At 34.4% G+C, this 20,907-nt stretch overlaps 1 protein-coding gene across 6 annotated transcripts in view; it reads left to right on the forward strand.

Annotated features, from left to right (window-relative positions):
- The window catches only part of PHKB (phosphorylase kinase regulatory subunit beta), a 68,540-nt gene that overhangs the window by 16,160 nt on the left and 31,473 nt on the right, over positions 1 to 20,907 (forward strand). For all 6 annotated transcript variants that reach the window (XM_048958745.1, XM_048958744.1, XM_048958746.1 and 3 more), the window contains 8 exons: positions 1,361 to 1,441; positions 6,886 to 7,001; positions 10,501 to 10,564; positions 13,383 to 13,478; positions 15,126 to 15,323; positions 15,941 to 15,998; positions 18,405 to 18,482; positions 20,229 to 20,387. In XM_048958745.1, the coding sequence (XP_048814702.1) occupies positions 1,361 to 1,441; positions 6,886 to 7,001; positions 10,501 to 10,564; positions 13,383 to 13,478; positions 15,126 to 15,323; positions 15,941 to 15,998; positions 18,405 to 18,482; positions 20,229 to 20,387 (850 nt within the window). The remainder of the gene's footprint in view (positions 1 to 1,360; positions 1,442 to 6,885; positions 7,002 to 10,500; positions 10,565 to 13,382; positions 13,479 to 15,125; positions 15,324 to 15,940; positions 15,999 to 18,404; positions 18,483 to 20,228; positions 20,388 to 20,907) is intronic.

Genomic DNA, 20,907 nt, shown 5'->3' on the forward strand with positions numbered 1-20,907 from the left:
TAATGAATCTATTTTTTTATTATTATTATTATTATTATTATCATTATTATTATTATTATCAATTTTATATGAATGCACATTTCCTTCTGTCATCTGGAGATCTCTAGCAGTCAGAGGGTAACTGTGGGAAAGAAAGGAGAATGCTAAGTAGCTGGCCAGCCAATGTTGCTGTACTTGATGCTTCTCAGATTGTATTAAGAAACTGAAGTTAGTGGTCTTTAAATCTTTTGGAGCTTATAGAATCTGAAAGATATTATTAATCTGATTGATTTATGATGAGAATTCAATTTATATTCTGGATAGTTACTCAAAATTTCATATACTGAAGTTGTGTTTTTATATCTCACTGAAGTAAGGTACACTTCTGTATTGAAGATTTAGAGGTTCTCAATTTTGTTGTAGTTCTGTGTAATAAAAGCAGTCTTACTTTGAGTCATTGATAGACTCTTACTTTGATTCATGGTAAACAAACATAATGCTCGTCCAGTACGGCTATTGAAGGTAATTATTGTTAGGAGTAAGTGTCATGTATTGCAACAAAACAAAAGTTTTACATAAAGGTCATCAGATTGTGAATGTTACAATTATACTTCTGTCATGTGATAATGCTAAAGATCCAGTTATGGATAAAGTGACCTGTTTTTTAGATGTGCTGTTTGTTCTGTTTGATACGTTTCTTGCCTTTGGTGAATTGCCACATATGTAAACTTGAGCAACTTATGACTGATATGACTTGCTATCAGTCAAAGCATTATTCCACAGTAAAAAGTATTTTATTTTTTACAATATAAATAATTCAGTTGTTTCACTTTTTTTATTGTTATCACATCAATTTATATAGGATAATTGATATATTAGGTGTATGGGAACTGCTGAATCACGGCCTGAACCTCTGATTAATCACCTGAGGTGAGCCATGAGTCAGCCAGAGGAGCACAGCTGAAGGCAATTCACCTGTGCTGCCGGAAGGGGTGGAGCCAGGCTCCCCCCCTCCTGGACCTATTTAAGAGCTGGCTACCAGAGGGGAAGGATCTCTCCTGGAGATCCCCTTTTTTGGTATCTTCTGGTGAGCTCAACCCAAGGGTAAGCTCTTCCACTTATTCTCTTTTTGTGATCGTTGTCTGCTTTGCCTTACTCTCTTGATTATATTGCGATTATAACATCTTGATATCTATTGATTATACACAATTATATTGTGATTATAACATCTTGGTTATACAATTAGGATAATATTTTTGAAGAACCAAAACTAATCCTGTGTTGTACCAGTGCCATCTTTATTAGTGAGTTTGCATTTAACTTTTTTGTTTGACTCCAGTAAACATAATTATTGTTTCCGTTCTGTCTTTAATTACTTCAGATAAATGCTGTGTCATTATTTCTTCTCTACTTGGTTGAGATGATCTCTTCGGGGCTGCAGATTATCTACAACACAGATGAGGTACAAAATGATTTCTGATCTTATAGCATGCTTTAACTTGTCATTGCCAACTCTGAAGTAGTTGTTCTGGAAATATACTGTAGATATTTTCTTTTTTTATTGGTCCTCATTAAATTAAATTTCTATAACATAAATGTTCATAAATGACTTCTCTTTAGATGAAACTAAGAGATGCAACTTACCTCCTCTCTCATGACAACCTTAGATCATGTGATAGCTTTGTATTATTTTTTCACAGTTGCTCTTATATCTGTGAGGAAGCAGAATATATAATTACTCATTTATTTAGCTTGACATGTAAATTATATTATCTTCTAGACATTTTCATTTAATTACAAAATCTTCAGAAAATAAGAGCATTGTCTACTGTCTCCTTTCAGTGGATATTCTTCACTTCAATGTCAGGATGTTTGTGTTTTGTTGGGATCTACTCTAGTAATCTGTGTGAAAATGTATCAAAAGAAGCCCAGAAGAAGAAAATCCATGATTTTTAATTCATGAATGCATAGAACTATGGCTATCTAAGTCCTCAGAATGCACTGCTTCCAGCATTTAATTAAACAACAACAACAAAACTCTTTTATGTTGTTACCTGTAGAAGTTACAGTTGTGATATAGTATCAGTTCAGGCTTAGGCTACCTGACTGAATAGTTCTTAGATAGAGATATATATATATATATATATTTTTTTTTTTTAATGTTTGAAAAGGAAATGTCTTCCTTTTATTGCTTCTTTTTCCAAAATTGAAATAAGTTTTCACACCTATTGCAGATACGTTTTCTTTACAACATAAAAAGAAATCACCTAAACTGCACGTTTGCCTCTTTTGGCTTGTGGGTTTTTGGTTTTGTTTGTTTGTTTTGTTTTTAAAACCCAAAAACATAAAAACAAACGAACAAAAAAACCCACCCAGTTAAGTTTTCTTGGGCAATGGTAATGTATAAGAAGAATGGAAATTATATTTATTGCCACTCATGAATAATTTTACATATATCTTCGGCGTGCCTGTCTCTTTGAAAGTCAGAATTCCGTGGTGAGTTGGAAGGCTCAGCTTTATGAAAGTAAGATAAGATTGCTAAGTAACTTTGAAGCAATTGTGAAATTTGCATGGAAGAGCTTAGGATGGTTTCTGATCATTAATCTTCTGTAAACATTCTGTCCTATGTGTTCTTTCAGAGAACATGTGGCTCCAACATGTTTAAGTCCAACAATGGCTAACAGCTAGAAAAGCAAATACACAAGTAAGGTATTTTTCATAGAATCATGTAATGGTTTGGGCTGCAAAGGACCTTAATTTAGTTCCAACCCTGTACTGTGGTCAGGGCTGCCATTCACCAGATCAGGCTGCCCAGGGCCTGGTTAGACCTAGCTTTGAACGCCTCCAGAGATGAGGCACCCACAGCTTTTCTGGGCAGTCCATGCCAATGCCTCACCACCCTCTGAGTGAAAGAAAATCCACATAATATCTAATCTAAATCTCCCTTCTTTTAGTTTAAAACCATTCACTCTTGTCCTATCACTATCAGAAAATGGAAAAAGTCGATCTCCCTCTTGCTTCTAAGCTCTTTTCAAGTACTGGAAGGCTTCTGTGAGATCTCCCTGGAGCCTTCTCTTCACAAGACTGAACAAGCTCAGTTATCTCAGATTTTCTTCATAGGAGAGGTGCTGCAGCCCTCTGAAATGTTTGAATAATTCATTGGAAAAGTGATGTTGTCTTTAAAAGGATGGATTCATGGGATCTCATGTTCCATAATTGAGCTTTTTGAGAATAATTAACGTGGAATAGGAAGTTCACTGTCAGTTCTAGTGCATGAAAATTTTCCTGTGAATAAAACTTATAAATTATCTTCCAGATTTTCAAGTTCTTTATTGAACACAAAAAACCCCCACCTTTTTCTGTTCCATTTTTTTCTGAATGAATATTATTTTGCTGGTGCACTGCATGAATGTAATCAATGACTTCCCGCTTGTCAGTGAAATAGCATCTTTATGTTAACAGGGCATCACCGTTCTCGTAAAATACATGCATAAACAGATGTTGGCAGAGTAGTAGGCAATGATCAGGATAACGATGGGCAGCAGTGATTACTGAAAAAAGTAGAAATAAAGGAAGGGTTGTATGTTTGAAACAATCAAATACTACCTAACAAGTGTTGAAAAGCTAAAAAATTTTGATCATGAAGGAACCGTTATGCTGCATATGATTCCTTGCATTTGGAGAATTTGGACTCACCAGTAGGTGGGACAAAATCAAATTAACAAAAATTACTTTAGTTAAGTAGCAGCGGCTTTTAGATCTACTTTCTGCTGAACAGGAGAATGAAAGATGTTACCTGTCACTCACATTTAATGGTCCAGCAGAGTAAGAGCTATCTCCACCTTTCAGCTCAAATTACAGTAGAGAGATAATAATTTTTAATGGTTCTACAGCTTACTGCTGTTTGCCAACATACTTCATTAGCAAAGTCTTCAGAACTGTTTAAAGAAGAAATGGAATCACAGACTCATGAGGGTTGGAAGGGACCTCTGGAGGTTATCTCATTCAGCCCCCTGCTAAAGTAGTTTCCCTATGGTAGGTTGAGCAGGAAAGTGTCCAGGTGGGTTTTGAATATCTCCAGAGGAGACTCCACAGCCTCCCCTTGCAGCCTGTTCCAGTGCTCTGTCACTCTCAAAGTAAAGAAGTTTATTATCATATTTTTATGGAACTTTCTGTGTTCCAATTTGTTTCCATTGCTTCTTGTTCCTGTCTCTGGGCACCACCAAAAATAACCTGGCCTCATTGTTTTGACACTCACTGATTAGATATTTATAAGCATTAATGAGATCCTCCTTCAGTCTTCACTTCTCCAGGCTGAACAGTCCCTCAGCCTTTCCTCATAAGGGAGTTGCTTCAGGCCCCAGTCATCTTTGTATCCCTCCGCTGGACGCTCTCCAGAAGTTTTATTCTTGAGCTAAGGAGTGAAGAGCTGGGCACAGTACTCCAGGTATGGCCTCATCAGGGCAGAGTAGAGAGGAAGGATGACCTCCTTTGACATCCTGGCCACACTCTTTTTAATGCACCTCAGGATATAATTGGCCTTCTTGGCTGCAGGGACACACTGCTGGCTCACAGTCACCTTGTTACACACCAGGATACCCGGGCCCTTCTCCGCAGAGCTCCTTTCCAGCAGGTCAGCTCCTAACCTGTACTGATGCATGTGGTCATTCCTCCCATGGTGCAGGACTCTGAATTTGCTCTTGTTGAACCTTATCAGATTCCTCTTTGCTCAAAGTTGTTATTTCTAGCTGAGGTTCTTTTCTAGGAATTAGTATCTATGTTTTTGCCTACTTGGTTTATGCTGTTTTTCAACATAATATTTAAAGTAAGTCCTGAGGACACAACAGGATAGAACTGACCAAACCTTAGAGCACACTGCTGTTTTCTTAATTGCTTAATCCTATTATTTTCGAGAATGATGAAGAGAGTAACAACGGAATGGAAGAGTACTGCAATGGGAATTGTATGTGCCTGTCAATTCTTCCTACATAGCAGTTTCAAGGAGTTGCAGTCAGTGCTGTACAGTGGTGTACTTCAGCCATTGCTTTATAGAAATGTTTTTCTTTGAGCACTCGTTCATTGCTTACTTTGGTATTTAAAAGAACAGTTAAGATTTCATGAATTGCCATAATATCTTTTGTAGATTAAATAGTGCATATGCTTTTACTTTGAAATCTGTGTTCAATTTTTTTTTAATTCTGCTGTGAATTGCATGATGTTATTTAGTCTTTCTTTTCCTAGAGTGGGTTTTGAGCCAGTGCTAGCATCGTGGAAGGTGCTGACAGATGGTGGATTTTTGGCAGGCTGTCTGCAAGGATATGTTTATACACAGAACTCTTGGCTTATGAGGAAATCATTGTATACTAGGCTGCTTGTTGTCAGGCGCTGCAGCTATCAATGAGTTATCCTCTAGTTGCATCTGTGTGTAGTTGAAAAATTAATTCAGTCTCATTTTTGCATCCATAGCAAAGAGAGCAGCATATGACTGTGCCAGTGAGTGAACTTGATTGAAACACCTATGTATAAAAAATAACAGTATTTGCATTCTTCGATGCTTCATTCATATTCTTTATTACACCTTGCTCTTCACATACTTGACTTATGGATAAATAAGCTTAATATGCAATCCGTAACTTCTGTAAGTGTTTTAGCACTGACTTGGTTATAAAATGTACATATCCATGATAAGAATAATTGTTCTATGAAGGTTTCATTTGGAAACATTTTCTTCCCCTTTAGTTACCTGCTCCTTCCTTTTCCATAAATCTGCTATTTGGAAGCTCCTAGTTAGTCTCATAACATATCTAACTGATCATTTTTCTCTGAAGTTCTGAGCAGTATCACTGGTGGAAAGTTATCAGCAAGGTTTTATAGTGATGCTTAATGACACTAATAAGAGAAGCCCCACACTGAGTCACTGAGTGTTCTAGCTTAATTCAAACAAAAGTCATTTTAATACAGCCAAATGCTAAATTGTTGGAAAGAACATTACTGGGCATAAGACTGAGATAGTCTGTTTCCTTGAAAGTAGTAGCTATGAAAAGACTTGTGTGTAAATAATTACTTATAAGCATCCCACTGTTTTAGCAGTGATACGATACATAGAGGCAAGGAAGTTTGGAATGTTATATATCACTGGGGGATTGGTGTTAGCATAAAGAGTGCATAAAGTAGTAACATTTTAAGATTTAAAGAAAATAATAGAGAAAAAGACAAAACAGATGTGCAGGTTACTTAAAACTGGGAGCCAGTGCCTTTCAACATTTCAGTGTTTCTACAACTCAGATGTTTGTCTCTTTTAATAGCGTAAATGAGGAAAAAGTGTCTGCTTAACTGAGTCCCCAGCTATAGTTGTGTAACCTGAATATTCAGTTGAAACATGTTGATCCAAGAAGGGATTTTAATTAGAATAAATTGGTTCCGGTTCTATTTTTGTTATTAAAGGAGTGTGTTTGAATTTGCATAAATATATATTATTATCTACAGCTAATTTAGTAGAACTTTCAGCATATCATATGAGTTAAGGAGTAGCATAAAGATTTGTGCCCTCATTTTGAAGGATTTAATTTATCTTGCTCTCTGAAGTTATTTTTAGGAGAAATCTGATTTAAAAGATCAAACTGCCACCTTTTTGGAGCTCTTCAAATATGTGTCTTGAATATGAAATCATTTTTGTCCCTGGCTCTGTAGGGGCTTCCACATAAATCACATTGCCACCAGATTGGAGACAGATTTTAATGTTCAGTGACTGAAAACCATTTTTACAGAGAATATCTGAACTTGGGAGCATCAAAACTTTGAAAGAAATTTTGGATAGAAGCAAATCTGTCTTTCTGAGAAAGTGAACAACAGAAAATACGCTTCAGTTTTCTTGAGCCTTTTTTTTTTTTTTCTTTCCCCTCATAGGTTTCCTTCATTCAAAATCTTGTGTTCTGTGTGGAAAGAGCCTATCGTGTACCTGACTTTGGTGTCTGGGAAAGAGGAAGCAAATACAACAATGGCTGCCCAGAGCTACATTCAAGGTAAATGGGAGGATGTAGTGCTTTCAGATAAAAGGAGTGAATGTGCTATGAATAAAAAAGAATTGATGTAATGAGTTAAGCAATAAAAAACCAAAGAAACAAAAACAAACAATGCAAAATAACTGTTGGCACCTTTTCAGGAAATGGATAGGAAATGAAGGTAAAGGTTCATGAAAAGTGACTAAATTAATGTTCTCTAAAGACCAAGATGTATTTTGGAAAAATGTGAAGTATAATTTCATCATCATGTGCATACTGAATTAATCACATAGATACTTAGCTGTTTGAGTATTCAAATTACAATAATTATGTGCAGCTGCATGTGTATCATTCTGAAAATTATGTACAGGCCACGTGCAGTAGATCAAATTCACAAAAGTGCCTAGGAATTCGCTGATTTAAGTATGTATTGAATCATGGGTTTAGATTTTCTCATCTCTGCCATGTTGGGAGGAAGTCACTGTACACTGTGAAGTATAGGTTAGTGCACAGTTTATTTCCAAAAGAATGTTCTTCAGACTGTAGAAGTAACTGTATCCTTACCCCACCCCATATAATACCAAGCATGTTCTTACTGTTTTAATGTTAAAATTTAAATATTAGAATGATCCACTTGATTCTAGAGGAATTGCCCATATGCTGTATATCTGTTTTTTGTAGCATGAATACTGTTTTCTTGATTTTTTTTTTTTTTTGAGCAATTATAAAAGTGACTGTACCTGTTGTTGATTGTCATAGTTATCATGGGCTTGAAAATAAAGCATCTTTTTTTTCAGCGTTTAAAGGTGTTGCCATATGAATCCATGTTCCTCATTTCTAATTAATTTTTATTAGTTCAGTACAGATGTATGTTTCTAACTGTAAATATAGTGATGCCACTGCAGTAGAACAATTAATTGGGTATGTTTTTTCAGGACCTTTATAAAGCTGTAGTACCGGTATGAGAACTGAATACTCCAAGATATTGGAGTATATATTGTAGTTATATAATTTGTTTTATTCGCTCGTTGTTTTTTACCCCTCTTGTGTCTATTAAATTATCCAGACTACTAAAGTCTTCATGTGGAGAATTATGTATCTCCTTCCCCATCTCATCTCATACAAATTAGCAAAAGGAACTCTGAAACTCCTACATCTTGTACTGTTTGTAGCTTCCTGATTATTCAATATGTGAAGTTCCTTGAGGGGAAAACTGGAGAGACATTTTCTAGCCAGATGGAAATGGGCATGTTGTTTTGTCTTAATCTAGACTGGCATTTGTAGGTCAGTTTTTCTGCGGGAGAAGCTTTATGAGATTGATAGGCCAATCTAACAGATCACTGAGCTGGCACGAAAGGAAGTACAGAGATTTTTTTTTTAAGAAGTAAACTTTGATCGTCCAAAATAGATATAGCCCCTATTTGTCTTTCCTAGTGTACATGTTTGTACTCTGCTTTAATGTAGGGAACCAGCAGACAAATTTTTCTGGTCAATAAAGGTCTCAAAAACATAAAAATAACGGAAGATCAGTAGGTGTAAAAAGATGTAATTAGGTATTGTGGAGGAAACTCCTGGCTATGGTAAAATATTCTTTATGCTTTCTTTGTGCTATTTCTGTGGCGTATCTACTAAGCAATCTCTGAGAACATAATTCAAGAAGTGATTAGAAAGTATTGAGGCTGACCATGCATGGTATTTATGTTTCCTCAGTGGTTGTGGGTTGAGAATGAATCACTTAAATTTCAGTGTTCTGAATGCTTGACTTCTGGACTTAGAAACTCACAGAACCTGTATTTGTGTTCAGAATTAGAAGTTAATTCTCATATTTAATTGAAAGTGACATTCTTTTTAAAGAAGCTATTATATAATACAAAGCCCGTGGATAATGATTGCAAATTGTGGCATTTGTCACAAGATGTGTATGTTTTATGTCTTTAGACGGTCTTAATATTCTATCTAAATACATTTCAAAACACTTCTAATAGTAAATAGCAAATAGTATAAATAAAGATAATAATAAGATAAATAGCAAAGCACTCTGTGAACTCAGGTCTTCACTGATATGTGTAAATTGATGTCTTTTACTGATTCAGAGACAAGATTTTTAACAGCTTTTATTATAGTGTAGTCCCCTTCCCATATGGCTGAACTTCTGAAAAATTAATTTGTCCTATAACCATCTGATCAAGCAGCTCTCCAGGCATCTGCAAAATGTCTTTGCATCCCCCAGTTTGACTGTGGGAATAATGAAGTTGCCAAAGTGCAGTATTCCCACATTCCAAATCCAAAAAACATGTTCTTGCACATCTCTAGTGTACTAGTATAGGTGTTGTTTTGCTGTAGAGTTGCTATAGTGTTGTTATTCCTTGTGTGTGTGTTTTTTTTTTTTAACATTGCTGGTAGTGTTTGATGTTCCAAATCAACTGCAAAGTTTTTGGATGGAAGTGGGAAATTGTGAATGGGAGGAGGATTAAAGATGTGTAAGGTTCTTTGAAGATTTTTCTGTAAGATGCATTTTCGTTAGCAATTGCTAAGACTATGCAAATTTTAGTGTTTTACAGGGGTTGGATGGGTCCTCTAGAGATCATCTTGTCCAACCGCCCTGCTAAAGCAGGTTCCCTAGAGTAGGTTGCTCTAGATCCCTAGAGTTTATCCTCAAGTATTTTACTGAGAGCATAATTTGAGATACAGAGAATTACAAATGATGTTTTGTTTAGGTGAATTTACTAGTGCATTCAGCAAACTGAAAGTATAATTTCTTCAGGTTAATTTCAGGTTCCTCTGCTCCAAATGTGCATCTGGGACAAATGCAAGCTATGATTGCCAAGTTCTTGATAATGCATGAGAAATCGCAATCATCTACAAAGGGCCCTGACACTTGAAAAAAGACTAATGTCACACTCAACCTTAGAGAAGACAGAAATCAGAAAACTAGAAGCCTTACCTTAGTCCCTGAAAAAGATCATGCAGTGATATTTTTCCTTTGAAACCTGTTTAAAAGCCTATATGCACAGAAGTTATCATGAATTGTTATTATGGATTTACTTGTCACGAGTCATGGTTAGTCAATCCTCATGGTACATTTGGAATCAGACGTTCCTCCTTTTGTGAATCCAGATCAACGAGTTATTATATTGAAAAGTTATTTTAAATATTACAAGTTTAATGCCTGACACCTGAATTGAAAATTGTGATTAGGTAAATGTTCTGTTGGTACGTTGTTAACGAGGTCTTGAAATACGTGATGCCAGATGTCCAGTAGCAAAGTGAGAGCAGAAGAGGTTTTCCAGATGGTCTCTGGCATTTGATGATAAAGACGCTGAAAAGTAGTTTTCAAAAAAGCCATGAAATAACTCAAGCCTTACTTCATCATCAATTTATTAAAAGAGAGATGAAGCACACAATTTAAATCAAGAAAAAATGATAGCTCTGAAAACTGTCAAGCATATTAAATTAGCCTGGACTTGAATTACAATATGCATAGTTTGCTCTATTAATTTGTTTGTTTATTTCTCCTCAGCTCTGTGGGATTGGCAAAAGCAGCTTTGGAAGCAATTAATGGTTTCAATCTCTTTGGAAATCAGGTAATAAAATTGAGGGTTTTTAAAATTTTTCCTTTTTCTTGAAAATCTGAAAAAAAAAAAGTCAGTTGCACAAGCTTTTCTTATAGCGGTCAGAAATTACTTTCTTAATAGCACAGTCACAGAAATAAATGCACAAATAAAGAAGCCTGTTTTGACTAGGAATTTTTAGAGCTATTCTAATGCCTGAGATGAAAAGTGTTGTGTTTTAAATCATGTTGTTGATGAAAAGCTGTAGCACCTATTATTGTCAGATTCTTTTGTCTTCTTTTGTGGCGTAAAAGAAGTGATTCTTCTAAATGAGCATTTCTGATGCTTACATGCTTTGTGGCACCTGCTATAATTTTTTTTTTAAGATGTCCATTCATGTGTTTTGGTGTTGGTTTTCTTTTCCTAAAAGCTGATTTTACACATTAAGAACTAGGAGCTAATAAGGATCTTAAGTAGTGATCAGACATGATATATATATATATATACATTGTCAGTATAACAGTAGCAACATTTATCTGCAACTTTTACTTTCCCAGCAATTTCAAGCACCAGTAAATGTGGCTGCTTGTTTTTTTTTTTTTTTTTTTTTCAAATATTTTACTAAATTCTAAAATGGATGGATAAATTGCTGAAGCAAAACCAGTTTAAATGCTCTGTAAATTTATTCCAAAGATATTTTGCATAAGCAGAAACCATTTTGACCTTCAGTCAGCAGCAGTCTGCCTTTGTGCTTAGCTCCAGCTGTGTTTCAATAGCTTTGAGAAATCCTGCTGAGCTCCTCAGGAGGGACTTGTTTGCATCTGCATCTACAGTAGTACAACCTGCATAAATCATCACTGGGAACTACAGGCTGTTCAGCTTTTCCATGCAGATTTTTCCACTCATGCTGTGGAACCTAATAAATATAAATGCATGTTACTGTATCCGTCTTTCATATGTGCATGTATGTTGTACATTTGTGTATCTCAGGACAGGGAAGTTTCCCTGTGCATTTGTGGTTGTATTCAGAGAAGACTCGATGCTCACTTACTGGTAGATAATCACATTGAATTATTCTGTTGTTTTTTTTTCTCTCCCAAAATACCAAAATTATAGAAGCAGTAAATAAAAACAAAGTATTTCTGTAACAGATCGAAATTATTTTTTAATGTAGAAATGCACTGTTTAATTTATACTCAAATAATTCTAATTCATCTCTTGGTGTAATTTTTAGGTGCTAGGTACAATAAAGAACAAAGAATTGGCTTTTAATGTGCTCAGAATTTTACATACTTTAATGTAAAGAGGAGCTCATGTTTTTATAATGGTATTCATTTTTGTCTTCATTATCCTAGAATTTATGCTGTTTCATAGAAAGTGAGAATTTTAAGAATACAGTCAAGGTATAAGCCTAACTGCTTCATCAGCAAAAGATGTTTTACACATTTATTTTTAATGTAACAGATAAATTGTCTCTTTGTTTAGTTTCTCATTAGTTCACTTCAATATCCTATGCTAAATTTCTTAAATTTATTCCCAGTCTATTGTGCATATCTGAAACAATATTTATAAATTTAGATTAAGTAGTTTATATACTATATGTATTATTCTAGCGTAGGAGTTCTTTAATTACTCTCAATTGTGCAATGACTGTAGCCACATCCCAAAATTATTGTATTGTCACAACTGGTTGGTATGGAAGAACTGTTAAAGTGGGCATGATTCTTTATATTTAGGAGGCAGTGTGATCTGACTGTCTTTCAGCTTACATAACCTCAGAAAATTAACATTCTGACTTGCTTCTTCGCTTAGTTTAGTTATTTTTTGATAGAAATCCATGAAAGTTTTGTTACAAGTCCAGATTTTGGTCACTGCTATGGCAAAAACGCTCTTACTCCCTCCCTCCCTCTCCTGGTAGCACTGACAAAACTGGGTGCTGCTTAGAGGAATGGCTTGAGAATGTCTTAGAGATGGTGCATGCATCCTTTCACTGTATCTGCAATGAAAATGAGTATGTAAAGAACTAATCCTCTTACACATATGTTCTTTTGTGTAAAATAGGCTTATGCATCAAGCTGTGTGTTAGCTTAGTTACACATAATTGTGTAGTAAGGTGGCTGAAATGGACTCCTTAAATGCATGATTAAAATTTGAGGTAATTTTCTTACTGAAATTTGATTAGAAACCAAATCTTGGAGACAGATTGCTTCTTTTAAAATCCCAATAAAAACATCTAGAAAATAATCTTTTCTATAATCTAAATGCATGTTTTATTTAGGTTGTGCCATCCAATATAAAGACATGAACACTTTTGTTCTTCACGTGCTTTTTTTTTTTTTGCCACATTTTTTTATTTTTCTGCAAAGTGAGCTTGTGCTTAAAAGTAATGAAGTGCAACAGAACAACCAAAAGGCAAATCATGTTTATTTGCTACCAAAGTTCTTTTCCAAAGTGATACCTCAAGTGAATATCCAATTATTTGTATTCTAGCACATTCAATGAAATATTCAACGTCTCCACTTGGAACATTTCCACAATCACAGGGAGGGAAAACTACTTTTTTGTTTTACCTCAGTACAGCCATTGCTGATCAAGAAGTAATGGAAGACATTATGGCTTGAGTGTCATAATGATACATGACGCATTTCATAATCAGTAGTGGACAAAGACAGCTAATTTTGTTTAGAATTTCAAGTTCTTTTCTCAAAATATTTTAAATATATATTGTTCATTTCCTGATTAAAATTGCCAGCTACCAGAGTACTACCATTGGTAGAACAAAGAGCTAGTTAGTTTCACCATGATATGCCAACCTTTCTTCGCTTCTCTTTAAACAAATTTGCATTTACAGGGCTGTTCCTGGTCTGTTATATTTGTGGATTTTGATGCCCATAACCGTAACAGACAGACTCTGTATTCATTGCTGCCCCGAGAGTCAAGGTCTCATGTAAGTAAATAGAGAAAATGAACAATAAAATCTCAACAGTATGGAGAGAAAATAAATGGATATGAATGTAACTTTTCATTTTACAATGACTGTTTTCTTCTGCTTAATAAGGATGGGAATTTGTTAAGTTGTTAAATATGTGCTTGTTAAACAGGACTGTTATGCAGTACCTCGCTGAAGTGGAATTGTGATGGCAGTCTTTAAGTATGTTGAGGTTAGAATGTTAGCCAGTTGGTAGCTTCCTAAATAATTTCAAAATGAAACAATGATGGTCTGCAGCATGTTATTTAGGGTTGTAGTCTTGCTTATTGTTTTGTTTTTATCCTGGTATCTGAGTTTCCATTATAAATTTGCTGCCTGCATTTTTGAAGCAGCTAAAAGAAACTTTTAGCTTTTATTTGTTCTTTTGTTGAGGAAAAAAGGCCTTTAAGATTTAATTCTCATAAATTGCAGAATATGGAGGATTTTTTTGTTATTATAAACTACAGCTACAAGTAAATGTTTCATCAGTTAGTAAGTCTAAGTAACATAAGTATAGATTAATTAAAAAAACCTAAAAATGAAGAGCAGTGGTGTTCTACTTTTTCATTCTGTGATTTAATAGCATTTTTGTTCACGAAACAGACTATTAATCTTCATCATTAATGGTTTACTCAGTATGTAGAAGAATTATGGCAGAGTTACAATACTGTATAATCAAAAGGTACAGTCAGATAATTTTTTATGCTTTTCTAGATCTCCTTTGCTGTTTATTATTTGTTAGAGACTTGATATATGCCAACAGAACCAATTTCATAAGTTATTTGTACTATATAATCTTCATATCCTCCTCACCACCACCCCATTATGGCTTCCCGTCAGTGAAACTGTTGAAAATGCAGTATTTTAAATGGTCTTAGATGTATCAGCAGGAAGGAACAAGAGAATCTTGGTTTGGTTAACCTAGTGAAAGAGGTCCCTGCCCATGGTGTTAGGGAGGAGCTAGATGATCTTTAAGGTCCCTTCCAACCCAAACCATTCTGTGATTCTGTAAGAATTAGAACTTAAAACTAACTTTTTGTACTTCTGTAAGCTTACTTGTAGTGGTGATATCCTAGGTAGTAATTTTGGTGTGTTTTTAATTCACAGTAGTTGCACGTGTTCCTTGAGCAATGTCATTTAAATGTTTTTCATGAAATGAAATCAGAAAAGCCTATTGTTACATCACTTGGAGGAAATTTATGGAAAACCTTTTCAGCAATGATTCAATAATCACAGTTAACTTCTTGTGATTCTCTTTGAGCATAGTATGCAACAGTGTTGTTGTTTCCTCCAAGAATAACTTGGAGGATGTTTATTTGTTTCTAGAAACTTGGAGTTTTACAATGTATTCACTTACACCTGCAGATTATGAACTGTAAAGTAGGTCACATTTTGAGTCAAGAGTTGTCTTTTAAATCATATATGTGAATACTGGGTTTCTAGTTTATTCTTAAACATTTTTAGAGGTCTTATTTTGCATGTTATCCCAATATTGGTATTATGATTTTGGTAAAGATTATGTTTCAAATGTATGCTTTACTGAGTAATTTAAACAGACTTTGTGCATCCAATAAATGTTGGAGATTTAGTTGAATTTATAATATGTTTTTTTCTCCTCTCTTGCAGAATACCGATGCAGCTCTTCTGCCCTGTATCAGTTATCCTGCATTTGCTTTGGATGATGAGGTTTTGTTCAGTCAAACACTAGATAAAATTATTAGAAAATTAAAAGGAAAATATGGATTTAAAAGATTTCTGAGAGATGGTTACAGAACTGCACTAGAGGACAAAACACGCCGCTATTATAAACCAGCAGAAATTAAGGTAAAGAAGTAACTGATACCAAACCTAGGTTTTCTAAAATATTTAGGCCATGCTTAAAAAAATAAAGCCAAACAGACGTCCCTTTTAGTATTTGCAATCTGAGATTCCAAATTGCTTCAAATGAAAGAGATGCATTTTGTAATTTGGCATGTGTGGTGTTGAGAGACTGCCAAGTCAGCAAGTTAGCTGTTGATTTGTTTTGTAATGAATGTGCTTCCATTTACATTTAGCATACAGATGATTTCACATAACAAATAAGGAAGTTATTTATCATTTTATTTAATTTCACAGCTGACTACAGTCTGAGTGTATAGAAAACAATTTTGCTTTTGACCACAGCGTTTATCAGTAAAAGGTATCCAAATTAAAATTTAATATTTTACTCACCAATAGTTTCTTAGTGGAAAATGAAACATAAATGATATAAATATTCGGCTTGAGGCACTTAAAGTGCCTGTATAATTTAGAGACTGTAAGCTAAATGAAGAGCTGGTATCCTAAAATGCTTTGACATTCACTTTTGTCTCTTGTTGCTTTGCAATGGTTGTATGAAACATGGAAGTACATTTTGTTAAACAAAATTGCTGAAATATCTGATTGATTTTTCTTCTTTTTAGCTTTTTGATGGCATTGAATGTGAATTCCCTCTGTTTTTTATTTTCATGATAATTGATGGTAAGTATGGCTTTATTTTCCTATTCTATAGAGGCATTACAGAGATAAGCCCTTGGACAGAAGATATAAAATCATATTTTTGCCCTGCATAAGTGAATTGTAAGAAGTGACACTAAATATCTCACTGAGATTTTTAACCCTTATAGGTTAAAAAACATAAACAACAAAAAGAATACTCTAAAAAAAAAAAAAATACCCCTCAAGCCAAAACATCAGAAACCTAAAAACCAAACCACCCATATTTTGTTATTTGTCATGTGAACTCTGGTTTTGGAATACAGCTAGAATTTTTTTTTTTCTTTTTTTTTCTTTTTTTTTTTTGAAATGCCTGTGCTTCCTGACCATTTTACATATAGCCAGTTAGGTTGAAAAAAAAAAAAATATATATTAAAAAAAATACAACTGTCAACAGACCTTGTCTTGTAGTTAAAAGATATAGCAGAAACATCCGCAGGATGATTTCAGGATGGAAGCTAGAACTCACATGGAAGGAATGTCCAAATAAGCAACTGAGTACAGATTACAGCCATCATAAAGCCATCATTTGTTTTCAGCCTTGTGAATGGATGAAAATCTGGCTGGGTTTTCTAGCTTCTGTTTATTCCCTCTGGTGTGTGAAATAGTTTTCATGTGAAGATGGTGAGAGGCTACCTGCTGGGTGTATGTGTGCTTACCCATAGCTTCAGATGTTTTATTTGAACATGTAGTAAGGTTGCACAACTGATTTTTTTCTGAAGGAATATGTCACATTTTTCAAAAGCTGTGAAGCTTAAAACCGAAGAGAAAGGCATTGTCACTTCATGCTGCTCTCTTGCATTTTTAAGTAGAACAAAAAATATTGTTATCTGTACCTAAAGGTAGCAAAGGGGTTTTATTTTGTTTCGTAAGGAAAAATTACAAAGTGAATACCTTGCAAATACTGTTATTTAATTTTTTTTATTTAGTTTTTATCCCTGTATCACAATTTCATCAAATACAACAAATGTTAGTGGAGTTTGTGCGTGTGTATCCAAATCCAGAAGCTTCTTTCATGTAAAATTTGAAGCACAGGCAGAGCGACTTAAATTGTTGAAATAACAGAACTCTTATAATAAGGTGTTCTGGCATGTTTGTTTTCAGTGACTGAGTTAATTGCTGGTGGTTTTCCTTTATCTTATCTTTGCCTTTCCAAATTCACACTTCTGTGAATACAAAAAGACTGCTGTACTACTGATTTCCCTTTGGTATTTTTCTTAAAAGGAGATTATTTAGGATTCTGTAGATAGTAGATACGCATCCACAGCTGTGGGGAAAGATTGAACTAAATAAACCAGTCTGATTGTTTTTTGGCTAATATGTATTTGAATAGCAGTTCTGAAAGCTTTTTTACATGTCTATTTGAATCTGGAGGATTATGGTATAGGATGAGTTAAGGAGGGAAACAATATGGCTGCTTTCAATAGTATGGAAGAATGTGGTAAATGAAAAGGAAAACAGTGGGAAGAAATGACATGCACAGGAGTGAAAGATTGACTGTGAAAATATTACACTTGACTTATTTCCCTTTATGTGTTTCAAGGTGTTTCAGTTTATAAAAAAAACCTGTATGATTTGTCAAGTTTATCCACTTTTTCTCTGAACAGAAATGTATATGCTATTTTTGATACAACTTTTCATGTAAGGACTGGGGATGAACTGAACACTTGTAATAATATTCATCAGACTAATTTTGAGATAATTAAGTTGGACTAGAAAAATATTTAAGATGCTAATATTCCCTAAGTTATCATTTCCTCCCCAGAGGCATCATCATAAAGAGTTGACCATTATATTTAACATCTCAAGGCATGTCAGCTGTTCTGAACCTCTGTCATGTTAAGATATGATGTCTGTGTAACTTATCAAGGTGAAGATTCCTTCCAGCAATCTTCTGAGGGGAGTTTTTCAATTTACTTCTTCAAATTTCATTTGTTCTTATTTCTTGAGAGTTTTAGGCAACTCATTTTTAGATAAGCTTGAAACTCTGTTCTGATTATTTAGAACCAGCCTGGCACTCAAGCTCTGCTTCATCTTTCTTCATTAATTAAGGAAGTTAATTAGAGCGAGGTGGGCAGGGTGTTTGTGTTCCACTCCCCTTTATGTCCTATGTAAGTTCAGAGCTCTGCTATGTGCTGCAACTTGACAATGATTTCAGTTTAAGTTAATAAAACAATGGCTGATTCATGATCTCTGCAGTAATTAGCTGGAACAGTAAATATGCAGTTAGAGTTTATCTTCTACTTTTTCATGAACTATTTGGTGTGTTGGCAATGCGCCGCTGAAAAATAAACACTGTATTTTTCTTCTGCAAACGTTAAGTTCATAGAAGTTATTTCTTCCATTAATGAATTACTGTTTTCCTTTTTTTTATTTGTGTTTGTTTTATAGGAGTTTTTAGAGGAAATCTTGCACAAGTTAAAGAATATCAGGATCTTCTGGATCCTGTGCTTCAGCATACATCTGAAGGTATTATTTGACAATTGTTCTTTCAAATCACTGTTTTGTTTTATTTTTCCTTTTATCATAAAATTACTGACATTACTGAGTATTGCAGTCAGAATTATGTTTCTTGTAAAACACAAGTATTAAAATACTCTATTCCAGGTAGACAAATTGCATCATAAAAGTGTGAAAATAAAAAAATATTGATACTGTAAAAATGATACAGAAATAGAGATAGGATTTACACTGTATGAAGTCATTCCTTCGTCATTTCCCTGTTTGATGTTTTTATGAAGTTCACCTTGAAGCTCCATGAACATTCTGACTACTCACAGTCACGTATTTTCAGTGTTCCATCTGGGTACAGTTGGGAATTACTTGAATAATTTGTTGACACAACTTTCTAAAACGTAACAAATAATTTAGTGTATGCACAGGAAACACTTCCTAGCTTAGAGCAGTGAAACTGGTGACATTTTAAAATTAATAAAAATTCTCTTGAAGTGTACGCTTCAGAATTTTCATGGAAGTGGCAACCAGTTTTTTGACGGCCTACAGGCAAATCCATCCAAAATTCATTTTCAAAAATGGAAAAGACCACAAGTTTGACTGGGGGCAAAAATAGTCAGAAAGCAAAATAAGCTTCAGTATTCTGACAGTCTGGTTTTAAAACTCAGTGTCTTCACTCACCTGTTCTTGACATCTGTTGTACTGTTACACAAGCACAGTATTTTGATCTTACAGGTCTTCTCCAACCTTAACAATTCTGTGATTCTATATTCAATATATAGAAAACTTCTTGATTTTACTGATATTTGCTTTTTTCTGATTAATTAGTGTATGAAGTTGCATGGATTCTAAATTAGTTTAGTGGTTCTTATCATAGAATGTCATCGTCAATGCTTCGTCTTAAAATTTCTGTGTGTCCTTTGTTGCGTCACTTATTTGAATATTCTACCTCTAATAAATTACTTTCACTTCTCGGTTTTTCTCAGCTTCTTGCCAGCAATTATTGGTTTTAGTGTATGCAAATAGTCAGAAACTGCAGCTTAATTTTATCACCTGTTCTTTATCTAAATACATTCCAAATTAAAGCAATACTAAGTTGAAACTTATTTTTGCAGTAATCACATTACTGTGATTGCTTTTATATTAGTCAGTCACTTGTAATTGTTTCTAAATTCCTTATTCTGTTCACCCAAAAATGTTTGAAAGCAAAGTAGATAATCATACGAGTAGATCATAATACCTGTGATGTAAATATAGTTACAAGATATGCTAGTTTCAAATGAAGAAGTTACTTTCTTTTATTTCATTCCAAAATCAAGCTGCTGTTTTAAACTTTGTATTGTGCACTTGCAGAAAATTATGTTTTTTATTTAATATTTGACTACTTCTAGTCGTTTTAATTTCGAATAGTTGTCTTGTACTAAGATGGCTGTTAAATGTAAGCAGAAAATCTCAGGTGTTTCATTTTAATGTGGATTTCATTTCTGTTGGTTCTGGATTCTTATCTGTCGTGCGTTTTGGTTTCTGTGAAAAAAATTTTGTGCAACAGAGATGGAATGTGTGTTCTGGGAAGTAGTTGTGTGGCAGTGTTTGGTGAAAAATAATTTACCTCTGAGGTGTGAGAGAAAATGAGTGACAACAATCTTTCTGCTCAGTCAAATAGCTATCAGGTTAACACTTGAGCTGTATTAGGGAAATACAATCAAATAATAATGAAAATGGAATTCATTTACTAAATGTTTTTATTCTAAAACTCCATAGGTTGTCCTGTTGTACCCAAATATTACTATGTGCCAGCTGATTTTGTTGAACTGGAAAAGAAGAACTCTGGCAGTCAGAAACGATTTCCTAGTAACAATGGACGCGATGGAAGGTTTTTCTTGTGGGGACAAGCAGTTTATATCATTGCAAAACTCCTAGGTAAGATGCTGAAGAAATTCTATCAGGTTTTGATTTGTTGTAAGTGAAGGATATTTATTTGTTAATGGGTTTTTTTTTTTTTCAATCTGTTTGAACATGCTGGCTTGAGTTTTCAATAGACTCTGGGCAGTGTGGATAGCATGTATGTCATCTGCTTTGGCATGCATTTGGTAGGCAAAAATTGCTTCTTATTCTTCATGTTGAATTTTTATGCTGCATGTAGCATGCTGTGACATTTGCTGGATTATATTATAGAACATCAAAAATCTTTTTAACAAGATAGGTTTCTCAATTATTTCTTTTTCTTACTTTTTTTCTTATTTCCTTGCTTCTGTGTGGACATACACAACTGTAGAATTATAAAATATTCCAAGTTGGAAGGGACCCACAAAGACCATCGAGTTCAGCTCCTGGCTTCACGCAGGACCACCCAAAACTCAAACCCTGTATCTGAGAGCATTATCCAAACTCTCTCTAAACTCTGGCAGCTTTGGGCTGTGTTCACTGCCCTGAGCAGCCT

Source organism: Lagopus muta, chromosome 12 (genome assembly GCF_023343835.1).
Source record: "Lagopus muta isolate bLagMut1 chromosome 12, bLagMut1 primary, whole genome shotgun sequence".
Lineage (NCBI taxonomy): Eukaryota > Metazoa > Chordata > Aves > Galliformes > Phasianidae > Lagopus > Lagopus muta.